The 17,218-nt window shown below is 40.0% G+C and overlaps 2 protein-coding genes across 3 annotated transcripts; both read left to right on the top strand.

Annotated features, from left to right (window-relative positions):
- The first annotated feature begins 701 nt into the window (after positions 1-701).
- On the top strand, positions 702-15,304 carry LOC145859979 (homeobox protein Hox-A11b). 2 transcript variants are annotated; one of them, XM_082959621.1, is made up of 3 exons: positions 702-1,415; positions 2,748-5,168; positions 14,439-14,566. In XM_082959621.1, the coding sequence occupies exons 1-2, from the start codon at positions 782-784 to the stop codon at positions 2,978-2,980; spliced, it is 867 nt and encodes a 288-aa protein (XP_082815747.1). In that variant the 5' UTR covers positions 702-781; the 3' UTR covers positions 2,981-5,168; positions 14,439-14,566. The 2 variants fall into 2 exon arrangements, with proteins under 2 accessions (XP_082815747.1, XP_082815748.1); XM_082959622.1 differs by lacking the exons at positions 702-1,415; positions 2,748-5,168 and adding an exon at positions 12,369-13,791 and having other exon boundaries at positions 14,439-15,304.
- hoxa10b (homeobox A10b) lies at positions 7,386-9,272 on the top strand. The gene is given in 2 exon segments (NM_001139571.1): positions 7,386-8,127; positions 8,928-9,272. Coding segments are annotated over 2 exon segments (1,020 nt in total). The 3' UTR covers positions 9,206-9,272.
- Positions 15,305-17,218: the final 1,914 nt, after the last annotated feature.

Below are 17,218 nucleotides of genomic sequence, written 5' to 3'. Positions count from 1 at the left end.
CAAATGAGTACAAATATATTGATATAGCGCTATATTGAGATGGGCTTCTGTATAATACAATTGTATTCTTCTTGCAGCCTTAGCCCACATGCTGTAAGCTAATATTACTACTAGCGTAATACATTAGTGGAAAAGGCATAGTGGTTGTGGAAATAGACTGATCCAGAGCCTTTTATGGCAAATAGAATGCTCTGGGTTGTTCTGGTATATATTTCATACAAATGGTATTTTACCCATACACTTTACAATGCCTTTATGTGTCCATACAACAGCATATGCGCCATATTGACCAATGTATGTTCCAGAGATAAAGATGTGAGAATATAACACATGAAAATCATATTCAAAAAGTATTAACACCAAGATTGTCGTTAGTAAGAAAGGTTACTTTCTTACTTAGTAAGAAAGGCACATGCTGCAACAAGGCCTTGATTTACCGTGACTTCAAAGGTGTTTGAAATCATATCAATACATTTTTTGGTATGGTTACTTATACATTTGGAAAATTATTTCATATCACACACTTTAATTAAGAAACGCATTCACTCATTGCCACGCATCAGTTGAACAGACGTATCTGTCCAGTTCTGCCCCTGGTCACATGACTGGCGCTCTGAGGAATGGATGGAGAACAAACTGCACGTCAGCTTCACGTCTTAGAATTTGTTGCTCAACGGATCTGCTTCAAAGTGACTGGAGCCTAGCAGCACATAGGAACGATGCGAAGGGAGGGTTGGTAGACTATTAGAGTAGGCTACAGGCTACGCAAGATCGAATCATTATGGATTTTGATGAGCGGGTCCCAGTTGGGTCTAATATGTATTTGCCCGGCAGCTGCACCTATTACGTCTCGGGAACAGACTTCTCAAGCCTCCCTCCTTTTTTGTCCCATCAGAGTCAGTCTTCTTGTCCCATGACATATTCCTACCCATCCTCAACTCTGCCACAGCTTCCGTCTGTCAGAGAAGTATCTTTCAGAGACTATCATGGCATTGGTAGCTCCAGTAAATGGCACCACCATAGGGGCGGTATGTCACACTGCTACCCCACTGAGGACACGGTGCATAGGGACTGTCTATCAAGCTCGACCTCCTTGGGGGAAATATTCACGAAAAATAACTCCAGTGATGTCTATCACTTCAGCAGCTCCAATCCTACATCAAGTCTCCAGGGCAGTGTGAGTAGGAATGGAGTGTTACCGCAATCCTTTGATCAGTTTTTCGATACTGCTCAAGGGAGCGCAGACACCACACCAACAAGCGAACACTCCGTGGACAGAACTGCCACCAAACAACCTACAGTTCCGGTGACCGGTTCCGACAAGTGCCGGGATACAGAGGAGGGACCGCCGGGCGAGGTGAGCTGCAGCCCCGTGTCTTCTTCCGGCAACAATGACGAGAAATATAGCGCCAGCGGTGAGTATAAAGACGACGTGCACCAGTTCTGGGAGAAAGTTTGCAATCTAACGCGCTGCTGTTAAGGCGTTTATATGCTGTTTTATAAGCGCATAAGGTTTATTGTGGGGCTGGAGATCTACCCCAACAAAAACGTTGTTATAAACGACAAGATCACGTGCTTGGAACTGAAATTGGCCGAGAAAGACAGAATTTCCCATTTTAAAATATTCCAGCATTCTTTGTAGGCCTATTAGTTGTTCCAGTTTATAGACGCATAGCTTGGCTTACTTTTCATAACGTATCAAACGACTGCAACGAGAAATTAATGAATTGATAGATTTATTGCAAAATTATATTTTTATACATTATAACTCAGGAACGTATTGAATATGTGCTGCATGGTTCCCCCTATAACCTGAATGGTATATTGTTATTATATTAATATAATCTTAGTGATATAGTATAAAGTGAGAAAGTAAATAATTTAAAAAATGTTATTCATTCTTTAATATTTTTAGCCAGGAGGATAGTCCACTCACTAACAATTGCCACCCACTGTGCACAGACGTCAGTTCAACGTCTAGTTTTGATTTACATTTGGTTGAGTTGCCAACTAACGTGAATTCAACATGAAAGCAACAAAACAATTCACCATGTCATTGGATTTAGGTTAGAAGTTGGGTGAAAAAGAATTCCCTTATGGTGATGACTTTTTGCAAATCCAATCAGTTTTTCCACGTTGATTCAACGTCATCATATTGATTTTTTTGTTGTTGAAATGACGTGGAAACAACGTTGATTCAACCCGTTTTTGCACAGTGGGCAGTGTTTTCCAGAGAGTCCTGGGATCCATAAAATCTATAAAAACATACACATTACATAGAAAATGTGTAGAAAGCACAGCATACACGGTAGAATACATTAGGCTAGTATACACAGCACTAGAAAGCGTTTACCACTGCGTTGTTCTAATGATGTTCCTTTTGTGAGGTGTTTGATGTTGTCCAGAAGTGTTATTATTAGGGCTATTGCTTTTTACCACCCCTCATTTCCATTACTGAACTCTAAGAAATGTCATGATTATGTTGCATAATGTCTCTAAATATGCATAGAAATGTTGGGATTTCATGCTTATTAAAAGCAAAACATGGCCAAAAACATTTATCCAGTTTTAGGCTTTCAGTTTTAGTTTTTATGATATATATTTTTTACAAAAGCCACAACTTATTTTGTTGTCAGTCTATTTAGACCCTTGTTTATTACCCTTTTGACACCATTTATGTATTTTTCACAGAACGAAAGCAGCTCCCTATTTGATCTTTCTATCTGAATTGCAATTCTTCCTTTCAGGTGGACAGAGAACCCGTAAGAAGAGATGTCCATACACCAAATACCAAATCAGAGAATTGGAGAGGGAGTTCTTTTTCAGTGTTTACATCAACAAGGAGAAACGTCTTCAACTTTCGAGGATGCTCAATCTCACCGACCGCCAAGTTAAAATCTGGTTTCAAAACAGGAGGATGAAAGAGAAGAAACTGAACAGAGACCGTTTGCAGTATTATACCACGAACCCTATGCTGTAACACTGGCTGATGGATTTCTTCCCCTCAGACAAGGCATGCATGAAGCTCAATCGCTAATTTCAAGTTCGTTGGTCTGCAAATTCCTGATTACACCCCTCCGGTGATGGACGGACATTTGTAGATTTATTTGTCCACCATACTTAATTTGTTGAGAGTAATATCTAGTGTATTATTATTATTATTATTATTATTATTAGGTCTATTGGCCTATTTTCATTTTAGGTGATTTTCTTGTTGATCTTTTGATCTTGCTATTTGTTGTTACGAAAGTGTGGTGCCACCAAAACAGAACATATATTTGGTCGAATCCTAACTTGCGTAAAAGTCACATTTTCGAACAAATTATTTAATTGGCATCAATGCATAATGCATGAATTACACGAACGTTTGATTTACGCGCGCCCATTTTATGTCAAATTCGACATTTAACCCTGTACCGTATTTAACAACCTGTATCTTTACATTTATTATATATACGCCTACAAAGGGGACATACCTTTTCCATGACGAGAAGGCATGATTTATCCCAAACTGTGTTGGTTGTTTGTTGTCGCCATTACACACGCGCAGAAGGACAAGGCTATAGTTTAAAATAGGCCTGTTATTTATGCATTGATTGTCATTGTTTTTGTTCTCGTGAAATATTCGACATACATAGGTTATATTGTAAAATTGTTCAATCAACCCTGATACTTGAAAGTGTTCGTTTTGTTTAAGTTCTCAATGTCGGAACATATCAGCTATTTTCCTGCGTTTTTGGTAAGAGAAAAGCTGCTCCAATACATTCAGCCGAAACGGCCTATTTCTGGGACATTTTAGTTCTTGGTCTGAAACGGCCTATTTCTGGGACATTTTACTTCTTGGTCTGAAACGGCCTATTTCTGGGACATTTTAGTTCTTGGTCTGAAACGGCCTATTTCTGGGACATTTTAGTTCTTGGTCTTCATTTTTGAGCCAATTCAAATGTTCCTCGGTGTAAATACCCTACGATGGTTTTTGGAATGATTAGGCCCTATATAGGCTTAGCCTATTTCACACACCCTATTGGAGACATACGAGTCACAGGTCGAGACCTTTCCGTTTGTTTTCTTAGTTTATTTTCTAAATTAGATGAATGGGTCTATATGTCTGGAGAAAATATCTGCTTGTATGATTCTCGACATAAAACCTGGCTGCGTGGGTCATATCAGATGTATGATGTATTTGACTTTACATTGCCCCCATGGGCCGAAATGGGATCCTCTGCCATTAATGTTAAATATCCATTACGGAAGTTCCACCCAAAAGGTTGACTAGCACGTTATTTTATTCAACTTTATGTACCATGCTAAACCATCTATCACCGGACGACTTTTATATACAATCACCTTCTGGAGTTGAAATGTCCCGCGTTTAAGTTTATTGTTTCAAAAATAATACTAGGCCTATAAAAGAGAATGTATAGCCTACTTGAAATAAATCAAGCTAAATACTTAAGGTAGGCCTACATTTCAAATAAACTTCATCAGTTGTTGTTTTATTATATTGCCAAATGTTGATATTAGACCTACTGATTGTGTATTAGGCCTATGTGTAAAATTGGCTAATGTTTGTCAATATTTCGGTTAATGTCTTATAGTTCAAAGCCTATGGGCGTTCATGAATAGTGGGCTAGTGAAAACACCAATTAAGAGGGATAGCAGCATTAAGCTGGTGTAGATGGCCGGCTGCAGCCAGTCCGGGTGATGGTCTTGGGCCGTGCATCCTGTCCGGTCAGGCTAGCCGGAATGCCGCCTTTACGGACATCCTCCCTGTTGCTGCAGCAACTTGGCCATAAAACGCGCCTTCGACTGGAGCATTTGTACAATTGGAGTGTAGTGCAATAAACCGTCTGAGACCAAGGTTATTAACTGTGACTAAGGGCTTTAAAAACAACGGCGGCCTGCCTGGGAGCATTGAAAGCTTGTGTTCGCGGACTTTTCCTGCTTCATTTGTCTCAGCAGCTCAGCGTGCACGGGCAGGAATATATTCCGGATGGAATCTGCAGTTCGAACGTGGTTGTTTGTTTGTTCCACTGGGAGGCGCTGCTCGGATCAATGTCATGGATCAATGCCGTGGATGTGGACGGAACTCTGGCCGAGACTACTTCCCATGCATCAAACATCCAACGATTCACAGACTCATTACATTACAGGGTTTCATTGTTCAGGTAATTATCCCTATGTGTGTATAATTGTTACATATTCTCTTATTTTTATCGAAATATATTTCAAAATGCTCGAAATGGGAAAACAAATACGCGTGTGGTCCATTTTTTCTTGGTAAAATGGGATAAAGTGAGGCGTTTTTGTAAGGAGCCTTTCTATCCTGCTAGAAAATAATATATAAAGCTGTTTTATAGCTGAAATACACATTATTGGAAATATAATATTAGATGACACAATGTATTAGAACCAATGTATTCCGTGTGGGAGAGGATGAGTGAATAGGCCTGCCTACCGTTTCACAGCACAGAATAGCTTGTGGTTATTTTACACAGTATACATCTCAATATAACCAGTATTCTAAATGGAAAATTGTTTTAAACATAGGCCTTATCCTGTCTAGAGATGTCTATGGCGTTTTTCTGGGAAAATAACAGGACCTATTCAAATGATTCTTATTTAAGTCATACGAAACGTTAGATTATAAAATGTGTTTGGTTTGTGTGTGTGTTGGGAAGGGGAACATTCTAGCTGAGTATCCCATAGCCTACCGGAGGGCTTTTTAGTCTCCAGTGAAAAATAAAATCGCTGTTAGCGGATGTAGTAAAGTGCCACATTACGCACGAGGGGCGCAGGCATATTTTTTTGTCCCGTTGCAAGAATAACTTGGAACAGAGGAAACATTGTTAATGTGATTTTATTAGCCGCTATAAGGAGACATGCATTAAATGATTTTAAGTATGATAATAACTTAATAATAACTTAAAGTACCACTGGCTAGAGGTAAATAAATAGGCTGTTGAAATTATTCTACGCACGTCATGAGACTAGTACCCACTCAAATCAATGGCTTAGGCTATTCATTTTTTTTTATTAATTTCTAAATCAGATAAAACCCCAAATAAGTCGCACCATATAGGGTTTTTGGTGTCAGAACAATAACGTAATATAACCGTGGTAATTATAGTAACAAACATAGCAAGGATGAGCTTTTTCCCAACTGCATGGGGGAATAATAAAGGCAGTGGTATTTATAAAGGCTGTGGTTAGAAGCACACAACTCAGCTATTGCTAGGATTTCCATAGGCCTAATCTATTTCTAATCAGTTTGGGGATATGAGTCTGAGGATATTGTTTTCAATTGGATTCTGAAGGAAATAAATGGGATCCCACAGAAATTGGTTCTGCCGGTGTATAAAATCATCTAAACGTGCCGAGTTGTACACTTGTAAAATGCATTACGCACCAATTACGCACAAGGTTTTTCATAACAAATGCACGTCTTTGATAAATAACGTGTTTGTAACGTATTTGTTTCAGATTATATTTCCCATTATGTTAACAAGATAGGTAAACAATCTTTGCCACAGCCTATTTTGTTTCTGACTTAACCAGCAGCAAAGTAGAAAACGAATGTTGTTGTGGCTTCATGTAGGCCTTATTAGCCTTTATAATGTCCAGGCTGTTGATTACTGTTTACGCATGTAAAATCATCTGTAATTGGTAGCTAAATAGCTCACATTCACGCTTGTAACTAAGGGACATTAACTAATAGTCAAATAGATATTTTGTCACAATGTTCTGTGAACTTGAACAGTGCAATGTTTTGACGCTTCCTGGAGAGGAAAGTGTAACGAGCTTTCCACTAAACTGTTTAAGGTCTGAAGACATCTGCAGTTATTTGCACTGTCCCTTCACATGTAAATAGTTATTTGTGTATGATTATATCTTCCCCTCTCTCTCGTGTGTGTGTGTGTGTGTGTGTGTGTGTGTGTGTGTGTGTGTGTGTGTGTGTGTGTGTGTGTGTGTGTGTGTGTGTGTGTGTGTGTGTGTGTGTGTGTGTGTGTGTGTGTGTGTGTGTGTGTGTGTGTGTGAGAGGGTGCATGAGGTCAATGTTTACAACACAGATTATCGTAAAAGGTAATGCAGCCCATGTCATATCACCTATCCTATCTAGCCACCATTTTAGGTTGAACTGATACCTTTAAATACAACACTTACCTTTACTTTTCATGTATTATATTAAATCTCTAAACAAAATGAATATAGCATACTGGCATTACGTGCTTTCAATGGGAGGAGTCTCTCTTCTTGTGTTTTAATTGGCTGTCAGCTGAAGTGCAGAGAAGTGTGAGTATCTGTAATTATATTCAGCATGTTTTGCACAAGAAATGTCAGCCAGAAAGGGCTATCCTCATCCTCCGTCAAATTATACACCAACGATGTCATGCTCTGACAACCACAGTGGAAACTCGTTCTTAGTGGACTCCTTAATCCACGGACGAACCGAGAGCGGTGCCTCATACTACCAAAGTAACGGCGTGTATATGCCACCAGGCTCGGAGTACTCCTATGGACTACCCAACCGCGCTTTTTTCTCGGGGTTCAGTAAACGCAACGAGAGCAATTCTCAAACTATGGTACCCTCATCTGGCCCGTATTCACATATTCAAGGGACGGAAACGTGGCTAGAGACGTCGAGATCTTGTCGAGTAGATCAACCGAACAACCACCAGCAAATTGCTCATTGTTCATTCTCTCCGAGCATCAAAGAGGAGAATGCGTATTGCCTGTATGAATCAGAGAAGTGTCTTAAAGGGTCAACAACGAGGGAAGACATTTCCTATTCCCGGTTAACACCGGGATCATGCCCGGTTACAAACAGCACCGTGCCTGTTCCCGGTTACTTCCGCCTGTCTCAGACATATAGCTCTTCAAAGGTTTATCAAGACGTTCAGCGGAACCCACAGCATAATCACTTCGCTCTACAACGTCCGGCCCGTTTCGACCCCTCACCGCCATCTCCTACTCCGGTGGTGGATACAGGCAGGAGGGAGAGTGAAGCACTGCCTGAACCACCGCCATGTGCTCCGGATGAGGACACCCGGACATCGACCGTAGATGGTTTGTCCTCCCCCGAACCCACCGAGAGCTGTGCAGAAAGTCCAGACAAACCCGTTAAAGGTGAGTACTGCTCTAAATCCAAAATATGACGTTTATGACAATGGGATCTTGATGGGTGTACATGGAGAGAGTGTAGTGTCAATGCCCCCGAGTCAGTGTAGCTGTGCCTTGGCGTTAACCTTGGTTTTTAGAGGCATATCCTACTGATTATATTGTGGACATGAAAACTTCCCCATATGTGGGTTATATGCGCAGCGGTAAAGGCATGTCTTTGTGGGGTTTGACAGAGTGGCCACGAGCTGGGATTTCCTCCAGTTTTTTTATATTATTTTATGACGAGGAGCAGCAAGGCCAATCCTGTCCAGTCCATCTGTCTAATACAACGCGTTGATGTCCTCAGTCTTCCCCATAAACCATCAACTGCAGCCATCATTTCAGAAGACTATGAGTTACTTTTATGTCTTAATAAAGGCCTATTATTACATTGAAATATAATTAAGTGAATCTTGAGCACAACGTTGATGTAATAGCTTAGGTTTTTGGATATATACAAAATATGTGCATACAACGGGCATTGTGTGTGTGTGTGTGTGTCTACATTAACTTCGTATTACTGTCAAATAAACTCATGGGCTCAGGATGGCTATTTAAAGATCATTTTAGACAACACTTTTTATTTTGATAGGTATTACGTCAGTGTTTGTCTATAGATGCAAACATGTTATGGAATTGGGGAATGCATTATTTCTGTGTACAATAATTACATTTGGGTAACAATTATTTTAAAGTTACATCAGTGCAGTAGCATGAAAAAAAGATATGTTGCCCGCACTAATTTCTCTTTCAATTTCTTTCTACAGGAGATGGAACATCTGAAACCAAAGCTAACTGGCTGACAGCGAAGAGTGGCCGGAAAAAGCGTTGCCCCTACACCAAGCACCAGACTCTTGAGCTAGAGAAAGAATTTCTCTTCAATATGTACTTGACTCGTGAGCGTCGCCTGGAGATCAGCCGCAGCGTCCACCTGACAGACAGGCAAGTCAAAATCTGGTTCCAAAACCGAAGAATGAAACTGAAAAAAATGAGTCGGGAAAACAGGAGCTATCGGGAGCTAGCGAACAACTTCAGTTTTTCGTGAGACATTCGTGCAGTATTTGACTCCGTCCTCCATCAATGGCCAGAGCGCCTTCCTTCGAGAACCTCTTGTCGTGTGAATATGACCGTGTAGGTTAGGGCTACTATTGCTAACTTATTGATATGTCGTTTTGTGGACATTTTACCTGAATACGTCTCTGTTTTGTTTGTCGTGGTTATGTATTTATACTGTCATAACATATGGTTGCTCCCTTTATGTATATACCAACAGTTAATATAGATATGGAACGACTTAAGTGTTTCAGAGCTGCACAATATCGGCATTCGTGGTACATAATAAATGTATATAGCCACCTTGACATCTGTGCATGCTGGAATAGCTCTTGGGGAAATGTTGTAACCTGTAGCAATATAGGCCTACGTTACGTCATGGCTAAAGACCCTCGATGGATTTGATATTTAATATCTGCACATTTTGCTGGTATTATAGCCATATATTCTAAAAGCATCACACAATAACTATTTTGTTAAGGGTTTTATTTATAAACAAGAAACTTATCTGAGACTTGTAAATATTGTTTACAGTTTGCCTTCTCATATTTGTATTCATATTTTTATTCTCCAAACCGTTTTAATAATATTGCCCATATTGTCATTGCTTTGTCTATAGAGAGACTATACTGTGAAATGAATTGATATGTTGTCTGTTGGCCTCACTAAGTAAGTGAATAAAAACATGGCACGTTTTTACCTTGCATTGGAATGCTTTAGTCCACAGATCATCTCTCCTGTATAGAATGTCATCTTTCATACACACGAGAGGAATAGCCCCCCTCTTTATTCCACGAGCTTCCATTTTTCAGTTGCAGGTTGGTTTTACAGTAAAGAAAAAAACAACAGTTTCCTCTTGTGTGACGCTGATGCCCTTCATGTCAATAGGAATCATTGCCTGAGTCATAGACATGATGCAAGCACTACCCTTGTTGTCTAGGACTCCCTGGGAAAGAGTGGCATGTGTTACTGAGTGGACTCTCCTGGCTAAATAGATACAAATGAAATGACCATTGCGAAGTTTTATGGTCAAAGACACTCCATCGGGATAGATCTTGTTTACTGCAGGGTGTATTGGATATTGACCCGGAAAACAACATTATGTTTTCCGGTGGCAAAATGACCCGGAAAACAACATTATTTTCTCAAGGACATTACTGGCGGTAGTTTGGTTCATCATCATATGCTATCTATGAAAGGACACTAAGTCTGTCGACATGTGGAGCGCTGTGAAATATGCACGCAATAAGACACACCATTTGGACTGTATCTTTTCAGGTGTGCAAATGTTGTGTTATGCGTAAAAGAAGTGTGAACATTGAGAAATGCTAGAATGTTGACCATCTAATTACAATTACGCATAGAATGAGAGTGAATTATAGGATCCCTATGATTTCCACGGTATATGTTCCAGTTGTGCGAACGGAATGAATGAATGCTTGTAGACTATATCTATTTCTTTAGGAGGAAAGAGGGCTGTTGAGGGGTTCAGGTAGTTTCGTGTTGTTAGGCTGTATTTTCCCCCACCACACGAAACTGCCTTAATTGCCTCAGTAAAAACTCTGCGCTTCACAGAACACTCCAAATTGTCTCTGGCAACAGAGCTGTGCCCCGAAGGAAGAAGGCTACATTTACCGAGTGGCCTAGTCGTGTGTAGAATATTCTATAACAAATCCGATGCATTTATTTATGTCATGTGTCTGCGGAAATGTATTGTCTCTCATGTCGACCTTAGGCTATTATAAGCATGCATACAGTGCCAATCGCGCCAATCGGTGACTTCAAAAGCACTAAAAAAATCTCGGAGTCTCTGCATTTTTTAACTTTATGTTTATTGTGGTACAGCGTGATATAAGCATAATTCAATATAATTCCAATGCAAGAACCCCCCAAATGTAGTCCATTCCCCAATTTCAACTGCCCCCTTAGTCACTTTATCCTGGCGCCGGGTCTGATGTATATAACAAAAATAAAAAACGAACAAAAAAAATCAGGGCTGCAAGGAACATTTTGTTCCTCACATATATCGCCATATCTATTCAAAACAACAACAAAAGACGAGCAATAGACGCGGCCTGTATGTCTCAGAGGGAGAGATAGCGAGTTGGCTTGAGGGAGAGGAAGGACTGCAAGGCCTCGGTTATGATCATTGCAGTCTGGCCAATGCCTCGTGCGCTGCTGCAGCGTTCCCAGTGGCACGCATTCGAAGTGCCGGATGCGTCTGCTGCGCCACACAATGGACACAAAGGATGGATTTTATTGGCGATATTTAGTCCAGACAGCCAGGTTGTAACCTAAAGAAAAACAACTAAATAGCCCCCGTGATAAAAACAGACTGCTATAGCACCTAACGTTTTTTCTCTCTCCCCACTTTGATAGCTAAAAGCGCCGCGCAGACAGTCCTAGTGTTCACTCATTGGTCCATAAATAGTAAGGTCTGTTCTGGTTTTCCACACTAACACAACGGGATCTTTCTCCACAATCTATTGACACGTGGATATGTTGATGCTACTATGTACAAGTATTTTTATTTCTGAACACTAATTCGATGGTAGAATACACAGAGCTTGTTCCTTGTGTACACATATTGTGTAAATGGTTGTATATGCCTGTGTTTTGCAGTCTTAAATAGAAATAATAGTCCTGGTCTTACTATCAAATAAAAGCCTATGTGAGGTATGCATTTTTAGATTCGGTCTTAACTTTTTCGAATTGATTTTGGACAATAATTTGGTAAGTAAGATCTAATTCATTCGTTGGAATTAATAATACACACTATAATAAATAATTTAAAAAAATGTATGACTGAAAAGCCCTTTCAATGGGAGTTCTCCATTGGAGATTCTCTATTGAACATTATTTTTAGTTCAGGACTATGGTTCAATCTGTGTCCGGGAAACAGGCCCTCGGTGTGTTTATCCTATATGGCTACATAGGTCTACATATATAATGTTTTACATTTAAACGTTCATATCCCAGAGCAATGGAGACAGTATCACTACAATATTTTCTGTTTCTGTTGTCCTTATTTAAGTGAAGCCAAATGGAATAATCTCAAGCCATTTGAAGAGCATTACTCGGATGGTAATCGGCATATCAGGTGAATAACACATGTAAAAGCCTAATAACAATGAACACGATGTACGCCACAGCAGATATGGTAACCTATAGGTTTGCTTGTAACTTTACTATGAATACATCAAATGGCATATCATGGCAAATATGATTAATATGGCAAATGTCAACACACTCACATCAGCGTACCTATAGTACATGGGCCTATTAACTCACAGGTCTACTATGTTTAAATGTGGGTATGTATTTGGCCAAATAATATTGCTGCGTGTATTTTCTTTCAGAGTCCTATTTAATAAGTTCTATATAACGATATCGCCAATCTAATGCTATCAAGTCTTTGGAATAACCTCGGAGTTTTTGCCCTTATAGGCCTATAGGAAATAATGGACTGAATTATGTTGATAGATACTGGATCATTTATTGAATAAATTCATTCTATAGAATTCCACATTTTAGATCGGTGGTGAGAGTTCTTAGATGGAAATAAATGGCTCTTATTCTGCGCGTAGTAACGACTATATGTCACAATGGAGATATAGCGCCTTACTACATTGCTGCATTCCTTTATTTTTTAAGGAGGCTAGAAAAACATTCTATACTCTCTCACTTTCTAGACATATATAAAACATATCAACGTTAAAGTCTCATTTCAAAACCAAAATCATAAACCTTACTGCTGGTATAAAATGATATAGGCATATGACTTTGCTATTAAAAATATAACGGAGGAAAATGGTGACCATTTAGCTCGTTGAGTAGACTGATTTATTATTTATTGTTCTGTCCCACGGTCACGTGTCTGCGGCACCCAATCCAATCCCAGCCAAGGTTCAATTTATTGAACGAATGTGGTGGTTCTTGGTGCAGCGAAGTAGTATCATGATCCTGTTTTTCTAAATATATTCCAGTGGAAGTTTAGTTGCCTTTGGCTTTGTGTATTTGTTGTCATGTCGACATTAGGCACGCTTAGTTACTATGCAGACTCTCATCTTCCCCGCGACCAAGGGGATATTATGGCACACACATACTCAAGCGGACCAGGGCTGGAACAGGCGAGCCAGCCGATGCTAACTGAATATGGCGGTCAGGAATCTTGCCCTTTGCAGACGAAATCTTCTATTTTCAGTGCGTCTTGGAGTCCCATTTCTGCTCATCAGCCCCCGAGCAGCGCCTCTATAACACACCAGCCCTATTTACACCACCATTGTCCAACAGGAGATACCGATGGGATGTTTATGCGTTCCTGGGCGTTGGAACCGGTTTCTACGTCGATATGTTTAACGGGATTATCGTCAAATATGAACTATGATATCAAACCGGAGCCGCTGATAGGAAATGGGGACTGCACAACGCTGGAAACGCACACACCTCTTGTGTCCGACATTGACAACGGACCGTTCCGCGCAGAGAAGGATACGATTGCGTGTGATGCCATTTTCTCCAAACCCAACGAAGAGAGCAGCACATCAACCGTAGAGGAAAAGAGGGAGATCAACACAAGTAAGCACGGCATCTTTCATTTGGCTTCATGCGTAATGGTGATCATGATCTCATATGTCTCGATCTTTGGAATTCATTCATGTTGAATTAAGCAGGAATCTAGAAATATAAGGTCAGAGGCTGACGTTAATAAATGATTTATGATATAATATAGGCCTGCTGTAAAGGTTGAGTTTACGTCGAATTATTGTATCCATTATTTGATAACGAATGGATCCATATTGCGCCAAAGCAGTACCACTGACCGACAGTAGCAAAACCCCTCCTTCCTCGATCTAGTTTGTAACCTACTGTGAAAGATAATATGATTTTGCTATTTGCTACATGTTGGACCAAAGCAGCTGCCTCACAGCGGCAAAATGTCGTCCCCTCCTCGACTTAGTTTTTACTGTGAGAAACCATGATTTTGCTGTTTGGATTATGATAGACAAAACTATTTCCCACTGTTGTGGGCAGTAGACTAGGCCTTAGGGTCAGAAGGCCGAAACGAGCACATAAACGGCTGACTGTATTAGCTACTGCATGTTGGCTATTTCAGCAAGACCTGCTGCTGTTGTTCGTCATCCACAGTTTGTAATACCATTCTGACTCTTGTGGAAAACACTTTCTCATGAGCTCTGTCTCGCTTTTGTCGAACCCTCTTTCAGATGACCCATCTTCCAACTGGCTTCATGCAAAATCCAGCAGAAAAAAGCGCTGTCCATACTCTAAGCATCAGATTCTGGAACTGGAGAAGGAGTTTCTGTTTAACATGTATCTCCCCCGAGACCGTAGATACGAAGTAGCAAGAGTTCTTCATCTGACTGAGAGACAAATTAAAATCTGGTTTCAGAACCGCCGGATGAAGATGAAGAAAGGGAATAAGGACCGTCGAAAGACATGTTAAAAGGCGAGCAGTGCGGGCCTGTAGACCCGTAGAATAAACTGTGAATACTTACAATTGGTGGACTTTCAGGAAACGAAGATATTTCTAGAAAATAGTTGCCAATCTATCCACATTTTGCTTGATCTATAGTCTGTTGTGTTGTGTAGGACTGTTGTGTTGTCGTCGTTGTAAAATCTGTCGGCCTGTTTTCTTCCTAGAGTGTTCTGTTTGGTACCTTGATGTTATCTCAATAACTTGGATGTAATTGGTAAATCATTTCATTAATGCACACAGATTACATGTTAGACATTGTCTAATGTTCGTTGCATGAAATGTTTCATGAATTGGTTGTGTTTTTTTCACCCAGAGTTTAGTCTGTTATTGGCCTATTAATGTTTATGCGTTGACTACCTGAATGTGTTTCAACTACCTGTCAGACTATTTATTTATTTCGAGTTTTTTTTGCCGAAAGCAACATGTTTAGTCGGTGTGAGATTTTTTTTTAATTGCTAGGATAAAAATCCTTAACAGTTTTGTCTATGGAATTAGAGCAACACTGTGCACACGCAAAATACCTCAATGTCAGAGTATTTCGATTCTAAAATGAAGAGTCGTTTGTATGAAATATCAAATAAAATGTCAAATTATTTTGTGCGTCGCAATCCATATTTATTGTTTGGAAATCAGAGAATGAATTGTTACTAAGATTCTAATTGTTGATAAATGTCCAACATCGGACAAGATATTTGTATTTATTTCCTTCTATCCAAAACAGAACTATAGTTGCTACAGCACTTCATCTTATTCAGTTAGAATTTTCATTTCAAAAGGCAACCATATTTTTCATGTATAGGCCTATGCCTGATATAAATGCTGTGTATGATAAACTATCACAGGATGAATAGGCCTATTTATTACAACATTAAACACATCCCTACTCAATATTTACAGAAAATGTTATTTATTTAGTAAAAGGTTGAGAGTATAGGTAGGCTAGGCCTATGAGCATAATTATATCCAAACAGGTAGTAAAGAAGCGAACAGATGTAAATCCTACAGGCCTATATGGGATTAGTGGATTTAAAGCGGGCATTTCCCGTGTAGTCCATGTTGGCTTAGTACCACCACACACCATTTCAACAGCCCCTTCTCTCCCTTTCCTTTAGGCCTTGTTAATAGCACGACCATGAGTTCTGAATCCCAACATACAGTACATATAAAACACATTGCTGGACATTGGACAAGCCAGCCCCATGCTATTTGCTATTGGCCAATGTGCACTGGCACACGATATTGGTTGCCATGCAGCAATAAACCACAATCACAGCTTTAACTGTTTATGGGGTGCAAAGCGATTGAGAGCGGAAAGGAAGCAACACCATGCAAGTCCTCGCGTCTGAATATCACTATAATATGCTTTTCATACAGGCTATTTTTAAAGGGGTAAACATTTTAATGGTTGTAATTACACACAACCATGGTTAACCACGTCGTTCAAAAAACATATATTCAAACACACGAAAACACCTATGTTTCCAGTCACACACACACACACACACACACACACACACACACACACCACACACACACACACACACACACACACAAACTCACACACACACACACACACACACACACACACACACACACACACACACACACACACACACACACACACACACACACACACACACACACACAGGGCCTGCTATGGTGTTGTTTAGCCGCGCTGTGACGCAGATGGGTCTTCAAAGGTCTTAATCCAGAAAGCTGCTCCATAAAACGCGGGCTCAGCCATGCTGTCTGCTTTTTCTATTTCAATTACTTTATGACTGTTCACCAACAATTACACTGTTTCAGCGCCCAGACATCCATTTGTTGTTTTCCGGCACAAAAGGCTGGCTGACACCGACGTTTTATTGCCGTTTCCAACCAATGACTAATCTCAAATCCTCGCCTTTGTTGTCCTATTGCAATAGGAATCGTAAGCAATTTAAACAATTTGAACTTATCATTTTTTAAAAACTATATATTTAATGTGTTGAAACACAACATTATGGTAATTCAGTCACAAAAAGGCCTATGCATTATCTAACTACTTACTGACCTATGCGGTCATTTTGTGTTGCTGTCGTCGTATAACCAGCAGGTGGAAGCAACGTCACGTTAGAGATCGAAATGTCCTGTAGATGGGCTGCTTCAATAGGGACGAACGACCATGTATTCTAGTGTGTAGTTCAATGCACGCAGGAAATACGAGAATAACACGCCTGTCCAAGATGTGGACAGACGTCGGGCTACTTATATGCAGTTGAAAGTCCGTTTTTTTTGTCCATTTTCACTTTGAAACAGGAGACCAAGGTGACACAAACAGAGCAACAGAGAGAGGTTTGAGAGGTGACTTCATGTTAATTATCATAGAGATACTGCATCGACAAAATGGCTGTTCAGCAGAATTATCTTTACCCCATTACATGTTATGGATGGGCATTCATTGTATATCTTTGGTGTGTTAATAAATAGAATATCGCCAATAAATCACCAATTTTATCACCAAAATGA

This window comes from Salmo salar, chromosome 02, assembly GCF_965601325.2.
Source record: "Salmo salar chromosome 02, fSalSal1, whole genome shotgun sequence".
Taxonomy (NCBI): Eukaryota; Metazoa; Chordata; class Actinopteri; order Salmoniformes; family Salmonidae; genus Salmo; species Salmo salar.
The sequence above is the reverse complement of the archived record's forward strand: the minus strand, read 5'-3'. Positions and strand labels throughout refer to the sequence as shown.

Coding starts and splice junctions, on each gene's coding strand:
- LOC145859979 (XM_082959621.1), top strand. CDS start 782: ATGGATTTTGATGAGCGGGTCCCAGTTGGGTCTAATATGTATTTGCCC. Junction 1,416..2,747: donor CGAGAAATATAGCGCCAGCG/GTGAGTATAAAG, acceptor TCTTCCTTTCAG/GTGGACAGAGAACCCGTAAG.